At 36.8% G+C, this 19,172-nt stretch overlaps 1 protein-coding gene across 1 annotated transcript in view; it reads right to left on the reverse strand.

The window, feature by feature from the left end:
* Positions 1-19,172, reverse strand: part of SYNE2 (spectrin repeat containing nuclear envelope protein 2) — a 313,984-nt gene that overhangs the window by 205,573 nt on the left and 89,239 nt on the right. Inside the window, 10 exon segments of the mRNA XM_035727838.1 lie at positions 730-879; positions 1,782-1,946; positions 3,625-3,812; positions 4,064-4,142; positions 5,467-5,629; positions 6,614-6,726; positions 7,340-7,504; positions 14,595-14,732; positions 17,095-17,196; positions 18,926-19,026. Of these exon segments, the coding sequence (XP_035583731.1) occupies positions 730-879; positions 1,782-1,946; positions 3,625-3,812; positions 4,064-4,142; positions 5,467-5,629; positions 6,614-6,726; positions 7,340-7,504; positions 14,595-14,732; positions 17,095-17,196; positions 18,926-19,026 (1,364 nt within the window).

Consider the following 19,172-nt stretch of genomic DNA (forward strand, 5'->3'; position numbering starts at 1 on the left):
GTGGGAAACATTGGCACTCCATCACAGCCACTGGCCAAAGCCAGTGAAAAGTTACTTTAAGTGACGTTGGATCCATTATTATCCAGAAGGAGGCATATTTCCCAAATCACAGGTATTATATCTTACATGTGTATGATTTTTTTTTGTTCCTTTTCCATAGTCTTATCTATAATCTGAAGTCATTCTCCAAATTATCCAACAAAACAAGAAATAAAAATTATATTGTCCCCCATTGTACAGAAAGGAAGCAAGACACAGGCCAGGGGCTAGACCAAAGCTGGACAATCTCTGAACACAATCAAAAGTCATCTGAAGAAAATATCAACTCCATTTCCACAGCTCAGAAGTCACGGCTGCTTCTGCATGTCTGTGGAAGTCCTCAGCGAGTGAGAGACACAGACTTGAACACTGAAAGCTCCTTCATGAAGGGATCCACTTGACATTCTAGTGGAAAATGACCATACTTTAAATGTTACCCAATAATCACATTTACCATTGTTTCAACAATATGGTTTTATCAAAAGAAAAATACCCAAGTTGAGGCACCTGGGTGGCTCAGTCAGTTAAGCATCCAACTCTTGATTTCAGCACAGGTCTTGATCTCAGGGTCATGAGGACAAGCCCTGAGTGGGGCTCCTACTAGGCGTGGAGCCTACTTAAAAAAATTTTTTTTAAATAGCCAAGTTATTTCTATATACAAATGAAATACATAAAATATGACTATTTTACCTTTATATTCTGATTCTGATTTTCAGGAAGTTCTATTGACATATCTGTCGAAAAATCAACAGTTGGTTTTTCTTCTTTAGATAGCTGAGTATTTTCATAATTGTCAAAATTGGGTTGATCCTGTTTTTTTATAAGTGGCAGGTTCATCTCCTATAAAAAAATGTCATGAAATTTAAAGCCCATATTATTTATGTGAAGATATATCATTACCAACAATAATTGGACATAATATATTCGATATATTCTGGGATTTATCACTTAATAACAATGTTATAAAGTATAAGCATTTCCCAAAAAAAACCTCAGTCTCAAATTATTAAGAATAAGAAACAGACTAATTTAATCATTTAAGTTCAAAAATTGTTTATTAAAGGTCTGCTTTTATAAGGCACTATGTACGCTAACTATAAAGCTATATAAAGCTCAGCGTATGTTCTCAAGGAACTTGAAATTGGTAGGCAGAAACGCTTAATTTTGTTCTATAATAGTAAATGAATTTCAACTAGAAAGCTATACATTACATGTCCACACAAAAACTTGTACATAAATGTTCACAGCAACATTATTCATAATAGTCAAAAAGGTGGGAAGAAGCCAATGTCCATCAACTGATCAATGAATAAATAAAATGTTGGGTATCCACACAATAGACTATTATTTGCCATAAAAAGAAATGGAGTACTAATACATGCTACAACACAGACAAACCTTGAAAACATTATGCTAAGTTAAAAAAAAGTCAAGAAACACAAGGCCAGATATTATATGATCCCATCTGTATGAAATATCCAGAATAGGCAAATCTACAGAGACATAAAGTAGATTAGTGGCTACTGGGGAGGCTGGGAGAAAGTGGGGAGTGACTGCTAATGGGTACAGAGTTTCTTTAGGTGACAAAAATGTTCTAAAATTCATGACCATGATGGCTGCACAACTCTGAATATACTAAACCTCGCTGAGTTACACCCTTTAAATGAGTGGACTGTATGGCATGGGAGTTATATCTCGATGAAGCTGTTACCAAAAACCAAAAATAAAACAAAAAAACTTACAAGCTGAGTTTTTGTAATAAGTTTTCTCCATCTTTTATTCAGCCTTCTCAGTTCTTTAGAAATAGATGATCCAACTTCATCATTACTGACTTGAATTAAGAAATTCCCCACTTCATTTAAAGTAGTATGTTCTACATTCCACTGGGATAGTGTCTCAAAGGGAACCTACACAACATAGAAGCAACATATTTTAATGACATAACACTTGTCTTTCCATTATCCATAATAGATCTTTACTAAGGTTGATTCTAAGCAAAAGTGAGTGTGAGGTTCTTGCAGAGACCCTGAGCCTTCCTTGTTGGACTAGCTCTTCATTCCTAATCACTAATTGGCAGGCACCAGCTGTCTGTCATCACTCCTGGTCCTGAACTTTTAGGAAGCATCTGATATTCTATCTTTCTAAGTGGTTAATGAACTTGGAGCAAAAGTTCTCAAGCATTTATCAGTTCACGGCGCCCTAAATGTCTCAGTAATTTTTTCATAGATTCCCTAGGTCAGAAGATTCATCTTACGGGTCTTATTTTCTATGTAGGCGGGTCCAAACCACTTGGTAGTTATTTGCTGCATGGTATCCAAAAGACTGCAGACTGATGTTGCTGTGTCTCCCTCAAAATTTAAATTATCTTGAAAGTCCTCTTTGGCAGTTCAGGGCACCTTAGCACAGAGTTTGGGAATTGCAAGGCTTAATGTGTTATTTTTCTCAGTTATGTGAATTTTCATAAAAGATCTTTAATGGATGGAGGTAGAGAGTATTATGCTAAACAAATTAAGTCAGTCAGAGAAAGACAAATACCATATAATTTCACTCATATGTGGAATTTAAGATACAAATGACCTAAGGGACAAAGAGAGAGAGAAACCATGAAACAGACTCTTAACTGATGGCTACCAGAGGGGAGGTGGGTGGGGGAATGGGTGAAATAGGCGTTGGAGATTAAGGAGTGTGCTTGTCCTGATGAGCACTGGATGCTGTATGAAAGTATTAAATCACTATATTATACAACTGAAATTAATATTACACAGTATGTTAACCAACTAGAATTTAAATAAAAAGTTAAAAAAAAAGATGTTTAAACACAGAAGTGTTGAAAGCCAAAGATTTGGATTTCTAGAATCACTACAGGTGACAAGAAGAATGACTCACTAACCCCTCAAATATTCTTTTTGCATTCCTACACTTATCACAAATTTTACTTTCATATAAACAGCCCATTTTCAGCTGAGTAACTTTAGTTTCTATTTGGAAAATGTTTAATCTGAGAGGCTGTCTATATCCATTTGCAAGAGAGGAAAACAAATGAAAGAAAGAAAAACTACCTCAGAGAATAATCATAAAACAGATTATTACATGACTAGCAAATGAAAACAATACTGAATTACACTGAAATTTCTTCCATACCTTTCCACATAAGTCTAAGGTATGCTGCATTTTCTTCCTCTAGAAACTCAGGGAAATTTTAGAGCTGAAAGGTATTCATCCAATCCAAATAGAAAAATAAAACTTTTTAAAATATCAATTTATTTTAAATGTATCTATAAGCTATCAAATACTCCAAGGCTTTTCTTTTCTTTCCAAAGAACTTAAAAATACATCTTTCAAAAGCTACACTGTGTGAGTGTGTGTGTGTGTGTGTGTAATACCTATAATGAGAAGAAAACTTCCTTTTGGCAATTATATTAGAAAGAAACTAAACTCTTTCCAATACCTTGAAGAATTTTTCCAAGATTCATACACTTACTGTTCTCTGGCCTCTAATTTTTGGATTGAAAATGAGGATCTCCAAACAAAATGAAAAAAAAAAAAGAAAGTAAAATTGAGGAGGTACCATTAGACTGAAAATACCTCTTTAATCTGTTCCTTCTTTGTCTCCTCAAAACAAGCCTTGAGTAAGCGAAGGTTTTCCACATAAGTAGCCCAACATGTCAGAACTTTTTGTAGAGTGGATTTCACATTATATATATTTTTTCTATACATACAAATATTATATTCCACCGTGGTATATTCTTTACTAATATCCTGATATTCTCCAGCTATAATGTTAACAAAACAAGAAGGTAATCTCAGAAAACAGTTTATTATTAATAAAATCATACTGATAAGAAAAATATTGGCATATTAATTGACAGTGGTGAAATAGTTACGTACTGACAATATTAAAAGTGAACGCAAGGATTTTCCAAAGAAAACACATACGTAAAACCAATTCCTAAAACATTAAGGTATAAAGTAAGTGAAACAGATAAAATGCTATTTCCAACAAAAAGTAACTATACAGCTTTACCTAAATTCTTATGGATTTCTTCACATCTCTGAAAGGAAGTTTCAAGTTGAACTAGGAACTCTTTTTCTTCAGTAAATTTCTGGTGGGGGGAAGGAAAAAAAAATGTTGACAGTTTTTTACTATTAAAAATGTGCCAAGATATCCAGATAGAGACATAAATTTTTTTTAAAGATTTTATTTATTTATTTGACAGAGAGAGACACAGCGAGAGAGGGAACACAAGCAAGGAGTGGGAGAGGGAGAAGCAGGCTTCCCGCCAAACAGGGAGCCCAATGCGAGGCTCAATCCCAGGACCCTGGGATCATGATCTGAGCCGAAGGCAGACGCTTAATGACTGAGCCACCCAGGCAACCCAAAATCTATTTCATATATTTATTAATATTGCATAATTTATATCAGTTTCTCTTATTTTGCACATTTTTACTAATATTGAATAATTTTTATTAGATATATTAGAATATGTTATAAATAGATACCATCCATCACACAAAAACATTTGAGAAACTACCATTAATCAAATTATGTGTCCTATGCAAGCAAATTCTGTTATGGAAAAATAACAGAGTTAATTAAAAACTCCTCTATTTATTGTATACTTTTTAGCACCAATGGTATGATTACTTAAATGGAAAAATGAAAAATCAAAGAAAGCAAAAGAAAGAAAGATATTCAAAACCTAGTCTGATTTAGAATGATGCTTTCTATTCAGGAATGTACAGTGTTTAAATCATTCACTGTAAATAAACCTCTCTTCATTGTGTTTTTCAATTTTTGCACCAAAACTTACAATCTTGGATTTTTCTTTTTGGTCTCTCATTCCAAAAAGAGGGAAAAAGGAAGAATGATAAGTCCTAACTGTAGAAATGACATTTCTAGAATGCTTTTAAATTTACAAATGAACATGTTTATATTTAAATCATTGCAACATTTCTTTCCTACAAACTGCAAGAGCTAAACCCCCTCTCCATAAAAAGCCTCAGGAAAAAATGTACTGTCTTTCCCACTCTTACAACTTGAAAGGCTAAGATAAAAATGTTCTGAGAAAAAATCAATTTTTGAATGAAACCATGAATCTGAGTGGAAAAAATATTTAAAAAGCGAAAGTTGGAATTGTTAATGGAAAGAACGTTGAAGCATTTTCTAACTATTATGTTAATTAGCCTGGCTGACTGACTCTCCCCTGGTGAGGTAAATAATGCTGTTTTCTTTCTTCCTCCTCCCACTGTCTGTTATTTGACTACCTGCAATTCTGTTCTCCAGGCAGTTTTAAGCTAACGAAAGTTACCAAGAAAACCCATCTCAAAACCTGAAAAGGTGAAGGGAAATTGTGCCAAGAAAAAAATGCACACCTAGCTCCCAGACGTGGAGAATACTTGTCTAAGACACAAAATAAAACAGCTTACATGCCAGTCTTCCAGCAACAATTCCACAGATTCTTTGTTCCCATATTTGATGTTCCAAACATCCAACTTTAATTTCACTTCATCTAGCAAACCAAGAACTGAGCACTTATAGTAATGAAATTCTAGACGTGGAATGAATTTTTTCCCCGAAATGTTGTTGATTCTGGAAAATATTGCAGGTTTTAGAGTTTAACTTAATATTATTGCCCGAATGCGAGATAATCTATTTGGCATTTCTAAAAATATTTGGTCTTTGGCTTTTTATTTTAAACACATGGAACTCAGATGTATCCTCAAATCGTTTTTTTTTTTTAAGTAAGCTATACTACGCCCAATGTGGAGCTTGAACATGACCCTTAAATCAGGAGTCACATGCTCTACCAACTAAGCCAGTCAGATGCCCCAAATCTTCTTTAAAAAACAAAAACAAAAACACACAAAGTAAAACAAACATTGTGGCTAAATATAAAACAACTATTTCTGAGATGAAAACATCAAACAGAACATTTTCTGAAGAAATGATTCCCCTATTGAAAAAATCCTATAATAAATGTTAATCTCCAAAATATTTTACTAAATTTGTAAACTTTTGTGTAACTGAATGCAACCATAATTTCAACATTTATATATTACAACAGCTTTCATTATTAAGGCTAACACCCTCTTATTATCATTCTAGTAAGCTACTTAATGAATGATGAGAAAAGAGGAAATGATGTGGACAACCGTCAATTAAATAATCTCTATTTATAGTATTTTGGAGTTTACAAAGTGCTTTCAGATACCTCCTCCCATTTCACGCAGGATCCTTGTGAGACATGAAAAGAGTGATTACCATTAACCTGTATTTACAAATGAGAATACATGCTCAGAAAGATGATAACTTTATCAAAACTCAGATATGGAGCTCATTTTCTGACTCCACATCCAGAATTTTGCCCACCACCATATCCTACCATCCAATAAGAGAGCAAGTATAGTGAGCATGATATACTATTATATAAAATGTGAAGGTACTATTCATCAAGATTTCAAGAATACTTGTCAGAAATGATCTAAAAATCTCTAATTTTCTGGTCCCCATGGCCTCGTGTTAGTGCTCAAACATGAATGGTATGAGCAGTTGAGAAGTGCTCGTGTTACAAACCGTCCTTTCATTTCCTCCAATTTCCTAGGTGGTACCAGTGGTAAATGTTCTTCATCTCTACTTTCGAATGCCAGAAGAGTATTCAAATGACAATCAAATTTATCCATCAGATTCTGAAAAGAAATTCAGCATGACATGAACCAGACTTCTTGCCAAACATTGTAACTGGGGGTTTGTTAATCTCATTTGCTCTGGGCATGCACTGCATCTTTTTCCAAAAAAAATCATAAAGCCCTTACTTTTTTTTTTTAACTAAAACTTTGCAGATGAGTATTTTCATCAGAAGTGCTTTAAACTGCAACATTTTACAGAGAGGCAGACCGTAGTTTCTTTGGTAAAAGCATTATCAAAATTTTTTGTTTTCAGATTTTCCATTCCCTTGTATGTTCACATGCTATAAATGTCACATATCAAATTCCTTCATGCCACTGTAGTGAGAACCCAATCTCTCATATTTTAAACCAGTCTCCTCCCTCCTTTTTGTCAGGCTTTACAATTGCTTTAGAACTTACTAGACTCTACCTTATTGTTCCCAGCTTGAACTAGCACAATGCCCATGAAGAAAGTGAAGGTATCTCTGGCTCCCAAAAATCCCCAAGGGAATTGTTCTAAACCATCCTCAAACACCCATTATATTTCCTTCCCTTCTCCCTAGGACAAAGTCTTCCTCAAGAACAGTCCCTAATGAAGCATAGATTTTTCCATGATTCTTTTTTAATTTCCAACCTTGATTAAAGTCATTTTCTCCTGTATTAGAGCCATGGCTTCACCGTAATCCTGGGAAGTTGGCAAGTCTTCATCTATAAGCTCCTCTATCTCCTGGAGCCAGGCTTCGATTTGATGCAGCGGTGAGGGCAAGGCATGATTCAGCTCTGTTTTCCACACATTAATCTGAAAAAACAAAAATCTGTGCTTCAGTAGACACTCTTCTAAAGTTTACTTCTTCAGGGGCACCTGGGTGGCTCAGGCGGTTGAGCAACTGACTCTTGGTTTTGGTTCAGGTCATCTCAGGGTCGTGAGACGCAATGGGTTCCACACTCAGTTCAGAGTCGGCTTGGGATTCTCTCTCCCTCTTCCTCTGCCCCTCCCCCCCAACTCGAGCGGGCTCTCTCTCAAATAAATAAATGAACCTCTTGCTTCCTCAGCCTTCCCACCACTGCCCCCATGCACAGGAGTCACACAAACATCAACTACTTATTTCCCCAAACACTTACTGCACTCTTGCTGTCCCTTCTACCTGGATTTTTTCCCCACTAAGCACCATCAGAACTCACTCCCACATTGACTGATTCATTCATTCATTCATTCATTCATTCATTCATTCTGCAAACATTTATTAATAACCTGCTGTGCTAATAGCTGATAGAGCTATAAAAAGCTTCTGGAATGGAGAAGGGGCATGTAGCGGTTGCACACCACAGAGTACAGTGCAGCACTTAGACACAAATTAGATGTACACACATGGGAACAGTGGGGCATTTTAAATACGTGTGCTCAAAAATTTACGAAGCAGAATAACATGTAACATCAATTTACCCAACTTAAAAATACATGAGCACATAAATATAATATGTATTTTGCAAGACAACACAAAACGAAAAGATACACCTTAAGCACATCACAATAGTGGGCTAAGGAGAAAGGGAAATGGAGGGAGGGCATGGGTATAGAAAGAAACACAAATTAAACAAGTGAATAAAAGTTAGATTGGGGCCTTGTCCAGACCCATGTGCCATGAACAGAAGAGTAAGTTTAATACAACCCTCTACATCTTTTCATACAATCAGATAAATATAAAAACAAAACAAATGTCTTGCCTGAATCCCTTAGTGGGAGAAGCAAAGTACATGGTTACAGTTAACTGTGGTCAGCAATATAACAGAGCCAGACAGAGGGGGCCCAGGGAAGACCCTGGAAGAACAATGATTACACAATGATGCCTGGAATTCTTTTTTTTTTAATTTTTAATTATTTTTTTGGTCTTTCAAATTCTTATTTAAATTCCACTTTGTTAATATTCAGTGTAATATCAGCTTCAGGTGTAGATTTCAGTGACTCATCACTTAACATACAACACCCAGTGCTAATCACAACAAGTACCCTCCTTAATCCCCATCACCCATCTAAACCATCCCCGCTGCCCACCTCCCCTCCAGCAACCCTGTTTGTTCTCTATTGGTAAGAGTCTGTTTCCCAGTTTGTTTCTCTCTCTTCTCCACCCTGCCCACCCCCCCATGTTCACCTGTTTTGTTTCCTAAATTCCTGAGGCAAGGGAAACAAAAGGAAAAATGAACTAATGGGACTTAAGGTAAAAAGCTTCGGTACAGCAAACGAAACAATCAACAAAACTAAGAGGTAACCTTCGGAATGTGAGAAGATATTTGCAAATGACATATCTGATATAGGGTTAGTATCCAAAATATATAAAGAATTTATCAAACACCACCACAAAAAAACAATAATCCAGTTAAAAAAATGGGCAGAAGACATGAAAAGACATTTTTCCGAAGAAGACATCAAGATGGTTGACACATGAAAAGATGCTCAACATCAGGGAAATACAAATCAAAACTACACTTGATCTTAGCCAAAAGGCCGAGAAGCGATTACAAATCAAAACTACAATGAGATACCACTTCACACCACTCAGAGAGGAAAAAAATAAAACAAAATGAAACCAGAGAGGAAGACAAACCATAAGAGACTCTTAACCATAGGAAACAAACTGAGGGTTGCTGGAGTGGAGGGGGGTGGGGGGATGGGGTAATTGGGTGATGGACATTAAGGAGGGCACGTGATGTGATGAGCACTGGGTGTCATAGGCAACTGATGAATCACTAACCTCTACTTCTGAAACCAATAATACATTATATGTTAATTAAATGAATTTAAATAAAAATTTTTAAAAAGAGTGTGGTTTTTGATCTGAACTCACACAGCTCTATTGTGGTTTTTATGGCATTCTCATTCCAAAGACCCCCACCCCCATGAAGATCAAGCACAAATTAAAAGGTGTTTCACTCAATGACTTCCTCAAATGAAAGTATGAGTTTTAAAAAAAAAAAGTATGAGTTTTAAATCTGTATTTCTCTTTCCATTATAGTTCTACTAAATGAATTGCCACTATTCTTAAAGTTAAATTGATTTTAAATAGAAGAAAGAAAAAGCAAAATTACATTTTTAAAATAGGGTTATCTGATTCATCACTAATTGAAAAACATTTATTGAGTGCCACCATATGCAAGACAAATATCAAAAAGAAACATATGAGCAAATACCCAAGTATAAAGATGTTAAATGAGGAAAAAGCTAGGCTCCTTTAAGGAGGTCAAATGGAACTATTCATAAACTAGAAGCATTAAATATAGTTTTCATATTGTTTTGCTCTTTTTTTTAGGTTTATTGAGGTATATTGACAAAATTGTAAGATATTTAAAGTGTAGATCATGGTGATTTGATACCCACATACTTTGTGGAAGGATTCCCACTATCTAGTTAATTAACACATCCAATCACTTCACATCTTTTTTTTTTTTTGGTGAGAACATTTAAATTCAACTCTCTTAGCAAATTTTGATGCTTTAATACAGTGTTAATCAAGAATAGCCATCATGTGACCTTACTCAACTTATCACTGGAAGTTTGTACCCTTTTACCAACTTCTATTCCCTACCCCCCATCCCTGACAACCACTTTTCTACTCGCTGTTTCTAGAAGTTAGACTTTTTTTTTAAAGATCCCACATGTAAGGAATATTATGTGGTATTTTGTTTTGCTTTAGTTGCTTTCAAGTTTATCTTCTCAAACAACATATGGCAAAAGGCAACTCTACAATCTTCAATCATTAAGTATATGCAATTAAGCCTCCAGTTGGAAAAGAATGAAAAAAATATTTTCATCATTATGAATTTTTTTTAAGTTTTTTTTTATTTGACAGAGAGAGAGCACAAGCAGAGGGAACAGCAGAAGGAGAGGGAGAAGGGAAATACAAATCAAAACTTAGCAGGGAGCCTGATGCGGGGTTCGATCCCAGGACCTTGGGAACATGACCTGAGCCAAAGGCAGATACTTAACCAACTGACCACCCAGGCACCCCATTATGAATTTTTAATATGTTCTTTCATTATAACCAAGTTATTTGTACATTTGCCAAAATAAAATAAGTCAGAAAGTTGATACATGACTGAGTTAAAGAGAGTCTAAGAACAATAGCTCTAATTCAACTGATGATCTTTTCACAACTAAAAGAAAGCTGTATACATTTTGGATGGAATGGAACACGTGCTTTCTGCGTGGGAGCTGTACTCTACATGTAAATTACTTTTGTATTTGTATGAAAATTTGTATCTGGTCTGCACTGATCTTGTCAGGTCAAAATAACAGAATATTGCTATTTTGCATAGCTGGCTTAAAATGAAACCATTTACTGTGAGGCTTTGAGGTAATTGTGTGCTCAAACAACTGAACCAGAAACTGTCTGGATGATATTGACTTTTATATACCTGATGACTTTAACATTAATGTCTCCTTTGCCACACCGAGACAAGCTGTATTATATCCAACTAAGGAATGGATTTTCAAGCTATGATCAATTTGCAGCACTTACTCTTGCAAAATAGTTTTTTTAATGGTTTTTCTCATTATTGTGGGTATTTTTGCCAAGTCATATTCAATAAAATTAGGCCAGGTCTTTGTGGCCTGGAACATCGTGAACTCTACAGACAGTATCTTCTTCCTCTCCTTCCATTTTGTTGAGCAATTGTAACCAAGAGCTCCTGCCCTTTGCAAGCGTCAGTTTCAAAGCTGTGATAAGAACACGAGCTGGGGACGCAATGAGCCCTGACACTTGATGGGAAGGTTTCCAGAGCTATGCCAGTTCTCCCAAATTAGGTACTTGAAGAGGGTGGTTCTTTTAAGCTACCAGACTATTTAACACCCTTGATAAATGATGTGAAACATGTATTTTTGATTTGCAGACCATAAAATCTGTTACAACTCTGTAAATTCACCAAAAATCATTTACCTATCCATTTAAAATGAATGAATTGTATGATATGTAAATTATACATCAAAAAAGATGTTTAAAAAAAAAGAATGAAGGCGGGGCGCCTGGGTGGCTCAGTATGTTAAGCATCCAACTCTTGATTTTGGCTCAGATCATGAGAGCAAGCCCCACATCCAGCTCCACACTCAGCAGGGAGTCTGCTTGAGATTCTTTCTCTCCATCTCCCTCTGCCCCTTTCCCTGCACCCGCTCTCTCTCTCTCCCTCTCTCTCTAAAATAAGTAAATAAACCTTAAAAAAAAGAATATAGGCAAAATAAAGACATTCAGAAATCAAAGAAAACTAAGAGAATTTGTTCCGCCAGATCTGCATTATAAGATAAGTTAAAAAAAAGTTTTTTCAGGGTGAAGGGAAATGAGTTCAGATGGAAACTCAAACCTCTAGAAAGGAATGAAGACCACTGGAAATGATAAATATCTAGATAAATGTAAGAGACATTTTTTTCTCTTAATTTCTTTAAAATGTATGACTATTTTTAGCAAAAATTTGTAACATGGTCTTGGAGACTTTAAAACATATGTTTATGGCATTTACATATATACATATATTTATATATAAAGAAACTATAGCATAAAGAATGACAAATGAATTTAATTAAAAGATTTCTACATAAAAATTACGGTAACTTAAAAGTTGTATAAGTAGACTGTAAAAAAAATTTTTAAGATTTTATTTATTTATTTAAGAGAGAAAGAGAGAGCACAAAGGGAGAGGGAGAAGCAGACTCCCTGCTCTGCAGGGAGCCCAATGTGGGGCTCAATCCCAGGACCGTGAGGTCATGACCTGAGCTGAAGGCAGATTCAACCAACTGAGCCATTCAGGCGCCCTGCAGACTGTAATAATTTTTAAATGTATATTGTAATCTCAATGGAAATCCGATAGAAAGCAGTAGAGAAAAAAGCCAATAAATTAAAATGAAATTCTAAAAATATTAACATAATCTAAAGCAAGGCAGGAAAGAATAGAGATACAAAAAACAGAGGGAATGGGGTGCCTGGGTGGCTCAGTTGGTTAAGCGACTGCCTTCGGCTCAGGTCATGATCCTGGAGTCCCGGGATCAAGTCTCGCATCGGGCTCCCTGCTCAGCAGGGAGCCTGCTTCTCCCTCTGACCCTCTGACCCTCTTCCCTCTCGTGCTATCTCTCATTCTCTCTCTCTCAAATAAATAAATAAAATCTTTAAAAAAAAAAGAGGGAATAAACAGAAAAAAAGAGTAAAATGATATACCTAAATTGAACCATATTAATATTCCATTGAATATTAACTGACTAAGCTCTCCAACTAAAAGGTAGAGATTATCATAATGGATAAGAAAGCAAGATCCAACCATATGCTGCCCATAGAGATGCACTTTAAATAAAAAGACTCAAGGGGCGCCTGGGTGGCTCAGTCATTAAGTGTCTGCCTTCGGCTCAGGTCATGATCCCAGGGTCCTGGGGTCGAGCCCCACATCGGGCTCCCCGCTCCGCGGGAAGCCTGCTTCTCCTTCTCCCACTCCCCCTGCTTGTGTTCCCTCTCTCGCTGTGTCTTTCTCTGCCAAATAAATAAATAAAATCTTTAAAAAAAAAAATAAATAAATAAAAAGACTCAAATGAAAGTAAATGAAGGAAAAAGATATATGAGTCAGCATAAGACTGGAATGATAATATTGATAGCAGATTAAGTAGACATCAAAAAAAAACCAGTATTACGAGAAATAAACAAGAATATTTCATAGTAATAAAAGTGTCATTCATCAGTGTCATTATGATAACAATCATAAATGTGCACAACTAATACCAAGTTTTAAAATACATGAAGCAAAATCCACAGCATGGAAGGAACGATTCTATAGATTTTAACAGCCCTCTCTCAGCAACCGATAAAACTAAGGAAAATGTCAATCAAGACATAGATAATCTGATACTATCAACCATCTTTATCTTAACTGATATCTGTTGAATACTATATCAAGGGCACCTGGGTGGCTCTGTACGGTGGGCATCTATCTGCCTTCAGCTTAGGTCATGATCCTGTGATCCTGGCGACCTGGGATAGAGCCCCACTCAGGCTCCCAGCTCAGCAGGGGAATCTGCTTCTCCCTCTCCCTCTTCCGCTCTCCCTGCTCATTCTCTTTCATTCTCTCTCAAATAAATAAATAAAAATCTTTAAAAAAGAAAGAAAGACAGAAAGAAAGAAAGAAAGAAAGAAAGAAAAAGAAAGAAAGCAAGCTATATCAAATACAGAATACACATTCTTTCAAGGGCAAATGGTATGTACACCAACATGCACTACATCCGGGGCACCTGGGTGGCTCAGTTGGTTAAGCGTCTGCCTTTGGCTCAGGTCATGATCCCAGGGTCCTGGGATGGAGCCCCACGTTGGGCTCTTTGCTCAGCGGGGAGCCTCCTTCTCCTTCTCCCTGCTCCTGCTCTCTCTCGCTATCTCTGTCTCTCTCCAATAAATAAAATCTTAAAAAAAAAAAAAATGCACTACATAGTGGGTCATAACACAAATCTCAATAAACTGCAAACAACTGAAATCATATAGATATATTCAGACACACATACACATTCATCTTCACACATTCTCTCTAGGCTCGTCCCTAACCCCCTTCAAGCATCTATTAATAGTGACACATGATTCTGGTCCATTATAGAGATGAGGCTGCAGGTCAATCAGAATACTGTAGCAAACCAATCATTGATGGCAAATATAAAAACTTTGGATAAGCAGTTTCTCTAAGCAGAATGCTGTAAATTCCTATTAAATATCAATCACTACCCAAATGAGGCCACGGAGAAACTAAAAGAACACTCTCCCAAATTTCTAATGTAGCATGTACTCTTTTACAGAATTCCTCATGGAAGTCTAAAGTAATCATCCAACAAACAAAGCTGCCTCATGAAAATGTTCTTTCAATCAATATAACACAGTAACCTGGTAGGTGAGGCCATCCCAGGCTTCTCTCAACTGTAACTGATCTTCATTCAGCTCATTCAGATTCCTTTTTATTGGCAGAATGTCCAAAAAGGGCTTTTTTTCTTCATTGAATGACTCCAAAAAGGACAGCAGACTCTACAATCAGAAAAGTATTTTCAAGACAGAAATTTTAGATCAGTTTCTGAAATGTAATCCACTATGTTAAGGTCTATAGATGTAGGTTACATTTAAATTTTTACTTAGATAAAGGTAAAGTTTCCTGACTTCAGGATCCTCTCACTGCTCTGGTATTTTTCATCAGTGCACCTTGATCATTTGAGTGCCATCACAGTAACAACAGGTCACAGCTTGTGTCTCGTGTCAGTACTCTTGGATTTCTACTGGAAGAGAGTGGCCAGGTCACCCAGCTCGACAGGACAACTCATGATGCCACATGGAAAATGTGAGTTTGTTTGTCCTCCCCAAATATGGATTCACAACAAAATAAGAATGAGTAGAAGTAAGAACTATATGGTAGCAGTGATCACATGTAAATGTGTCTATGATTAACTGCACTTGAGCCAGTTCTTCCCAAGTCATTTTATACAGACCTTAGAAAATACTTCATCCCTGCCCTCAAAAATTTTAAAAATAAAGCTTTCCTTGGTTTGGATTTGCGTGAAATATTAGTGTTGAAGAGTCATCAGTTCCATAAATATTATTTCAAACATTATTCATAATAATTGACAGCATTTTCAGTTAAATTTTATGAGTTGGGGCACCTGGCTGGCTCAGCTGGGAGAGCATGCAACTCTTGATCTTGGGGTCATAAGTTCGAGCCCCTATGTTTGGAGTAGAGCTTACTTTTGAAAATAAATAAATATATAAATTTTTTTTGAAAGATTAAGTTTTACGAGCAAACTGGGCGATAATTATTGTAATTCTTTCTGATCATTAATAACTTCATAAAGCCTTTTTAGAAACCTGAATCTGTGGTCCATGACTAAATCAAGGACATATGTGCAAGCAAAGCACTTCCAGTGGACACTTAGCATCTTGTCAGTAAAAAATATCAGGCCAACGGCGCCTGGGTGGCTCAGTGGGTTAAGCATCTGCCTTCAGCTCAGGTCATAATCCCCAGGCTCTGGGATCAAGTCCCAAGTCAGGCTCCACAGTCAGTGGGGAGTCTGCTTGTCCCACTCCCTCTGCTTCTGCCCCTCTCCCTGCTTGTGCTAGCGCGCGCTCTCTCTCTCTCAAATAAATAAAATCTTTAAAAAAGACCCATATTGGGCCAGAACAAAGACGGAAGAAGCGCCAAAGCTGATGCAGCTCAGATGAAAGTAAGATGAAACTGTCCCATCCCCTTTCTTCTCTGACGCCTCTAAACCAAAAAGGATGCTGCTGCCAGCAAGTCGCACAATCGGCTGCATGGTACGGTTAGAAAGACTGGATTCGTCCAACTCCCTCCGACAGGGAAACAGAGCTTGGAGGTGTTAAGTGCTGTGCAGGCACATGAGAGGGTGTCTGCTTTATTCAGGACGGAGGACTGGTGGGGAGCAGAGTTGCAGAGACAGTGGGTTCTGAGAAACGGGGCTGAAGAACCCTCACCTTGGCTCCTGTTAGTCTCTTTCAAGACGGTACAGGAGCAACTGCCTAACCTGGAGAAGCCCCAGGACATAAAGAGAGCTCGGGCTTCAAAGCCAGACTTCACTCAAATCCCAGCTCTACCTCTCAGTAGCTATGTGACCTCAGACAAGTCGCTTCGTGCCTCTAAGTCTTGTCTTCATCTGTAAGGCTGGAATAGCAATACCACTCTCCATAAGATGCTGTGACAGGTAAAATGCTGGTTGGCAAGGCGCCTGGTAAAAAGCTAATGTTCAAACACGGGGACAATAACAGGTGTCAATTTTCCTCGAAGGACACCTTGATTGGGGCCCTATCTTGTTATCATTCAGGGTTGGCTTCATTTCTGATTTCCTGATCTTTTTTTCATTCAATATTCTTTCTGCTCTAGACTGGGGACTGGAAAACTTCGGCTGTAAGTGGCAAGATAGTAAATGTCCTAGGTTTGAGGGCCATATGGTGGCTACTGTCACTACTTAATTCTGGCCCAAGCAGCCATGAATAATACCTTACTGGGCATGGCTCTCTTCCAGTAACACCCGATTCACAAAAACTGATGGTGGGGCCCACAGACCAGTTTGCCATGCCCTGTTCTAAAAGCTTACTATTCAAAGTACCCGGAGGACCAGGCATCAGCACCACCGGCAGCTTGCTGGACATGCAGAGTCTCAGGCCCCACCCAGAACTACTGAGTTCGAATCCGCACTTTAACGAGATTGCCCAGGTAATTCACACGCACATCAGAATGTGAGAAGCACTGTCCTAGAACTCGATGCTAAAACTTGGCGTTTGTTTAGTCTTTAAATAATTACCCTAAAAGACTTTTTTTTCAAAAGCACCCTACTCTTCCTTAACAGTGAGTTACAAATAAATTGCTGTTTAAAGTCATACTTACTTCATACTTTTTAGAGTAGTTCTCATTTTCTGAATCCTTTAGGACTTCCCGTAGTTTTTTCTCTTGTAGAGTTAACCAGACCACAGCATCTTTCATCATTCCCTAAAATTCACATAAACACACACACATTTAAAACTCTACCCTAAATAGACTTGGAGATTTTTTTTTTAACAATAAAATTAACAACTTCAAACATCAGTGAAATAATGCAATCATTACACACCAGTGACTCATGGCGCCAAAGAGGAATTCTGCTTGTGCACAAAACACCTTAAATTTTAAAATGGATTGAAACTAGCACCTGAACATAACGTGCTAAAGAGACAAGGCAAGCAAGCCCCTATTTTTTTTTTTTTGGCTTCTCCATTTCTATTATTCCTCAATTTTAGAGAACATTATTCTAAATTACTCAATTTATATTAGGCCTTTCAGAATACTGTTTTCCAATACATCTAAAAGTGGGTTAATTCAAGAGCTATTCACACCCAAATACACTGACATCAAAAATATTTTGAGCATTTTAAAGACCCTGAAAATAATGCTACTAAAGGTTTTGGTTCAGCTATCCTGTGGATGTGAGGAACAACTATTTTTTCTTAGATTCTTGCTTGCTTACATTTGAAAGCAAAATTTACTGCCAGAGGTTAAAGCCAAAGATGTTACATCTTATTTCCATTCTCCTTTAACCCTCATTTACTCTTCTCTTTCTATTAAGCAGGAGTGTTTTCTGTATATTTTTGCATCTGATTTCATGGACAGTTGAATTTTTCATTTTATTTTTTAATAAGAAAATTAATTAGAAAAGAGTAGCTCCCCAGCAGGTCAGAAATAAGTGAACTGAATTATACGCTTGTGTCCCAGCTTGAGTCTCTGTTCCGGAGTCAGGAACAATCTGGCGTGGTGCCTCAAACCTAACAGTTGGAAAAACATAGGCCTAAATTTGTCACATAAAATGTGACAATATGACTGCATGTAAACATGTCTGAGGAAGTAGTTTAAATACATATTAAAATAATATTCAAAAACACTTTACTAAATTCACAGCACTCATTTATCTCCACAGCAGCAGAATATGTGTTTATTTGCATCTCACTGATTTTTATGAAATTTGCACCACAATATTTTGTGTACCTGACTGAGAGTCAAAGGAAAAAACTGAATAACCAAATTGCAATCTGACAGTGATTCAAGAGTACCACAACAAACAACGATGAAGAGCAGAACACACTGCTTCCATTTTTTATAGATTATACAATCCCAGTTACATGTAGTCAAATAGGTAAAATGGAAATATGCTAAAATTAGATGGTGGTGATGACTGCACAGCTATGTAAATATACCAAAAACCACTAAACTGTGAACTTTAAATGGTTTAATTTCATGGCATGTGAATTATATCTCAAAAAAGCTCTTAAAATTAAAATAGACAAAAATTAGATAGCTCTAGAATTTTTCAAAAGACTGCTAAACCTAATTTGTCTTATAGAGTGCCTATGTAAAAGTTATTTTAGATAATTCAGCAAAGTTTAATTAATTACCACTTTTAACTTAAAAATTTTTAAGAACAGGCAAAACTAATCTACAGTGAAATTAGAATACCAGTTGCCCAGGGTGGGGGGTACAGACAGGAGAGAGGCACAGTGGAACAATCTGGGTAACAGAAATGTGTTACATCGTGACTGTGGCATGGTTTACATGGGTGTATGCATTTGTCAAAACTCACAGAACAGCACTTTGAAGCTCTATATGCAAATTATACCTCGATTTTAAAAATTAAGCCACTAGTAGGGTACAACAAAAATGCTCTTAAGTCATACTTATAAGGACATACCTGAGCTTTATCTCCAGTCTCAGCTGCATCCTTCGAATACTGTAGAAACTGCGCCACATAGGTCATAATTGACTTTTCGTCAGGACTCACAACATCCACATCTGCAAAAGGTGCCGCACTATCAATCAGCTATAGATGTGATTTACTGTAATGACTACACAAGAACAGGCTCTGCCATAAGACAGCCTAGAAATGAACCAAAGTAGTTAACCGGCCACGCAATCTCTGGTCAGCGGCCCTTGCTCCA

Source organism: Zalophus californianus, chromosome 6 (assembly GCF_009762305.2).
Source record: "Zalophus californianus isolate mZalCal1 chromosome 6, mZalCal1.pri.v2, whole genome shotgun sequence".
In the NCBI taxonomy this organism is placed as follows: domain Eukaryota; kingdom Metazoa; phylum Chordata; class Mammalia; order Carnivora; family Otariidae; genus Zalophus; species Zalophus californianus.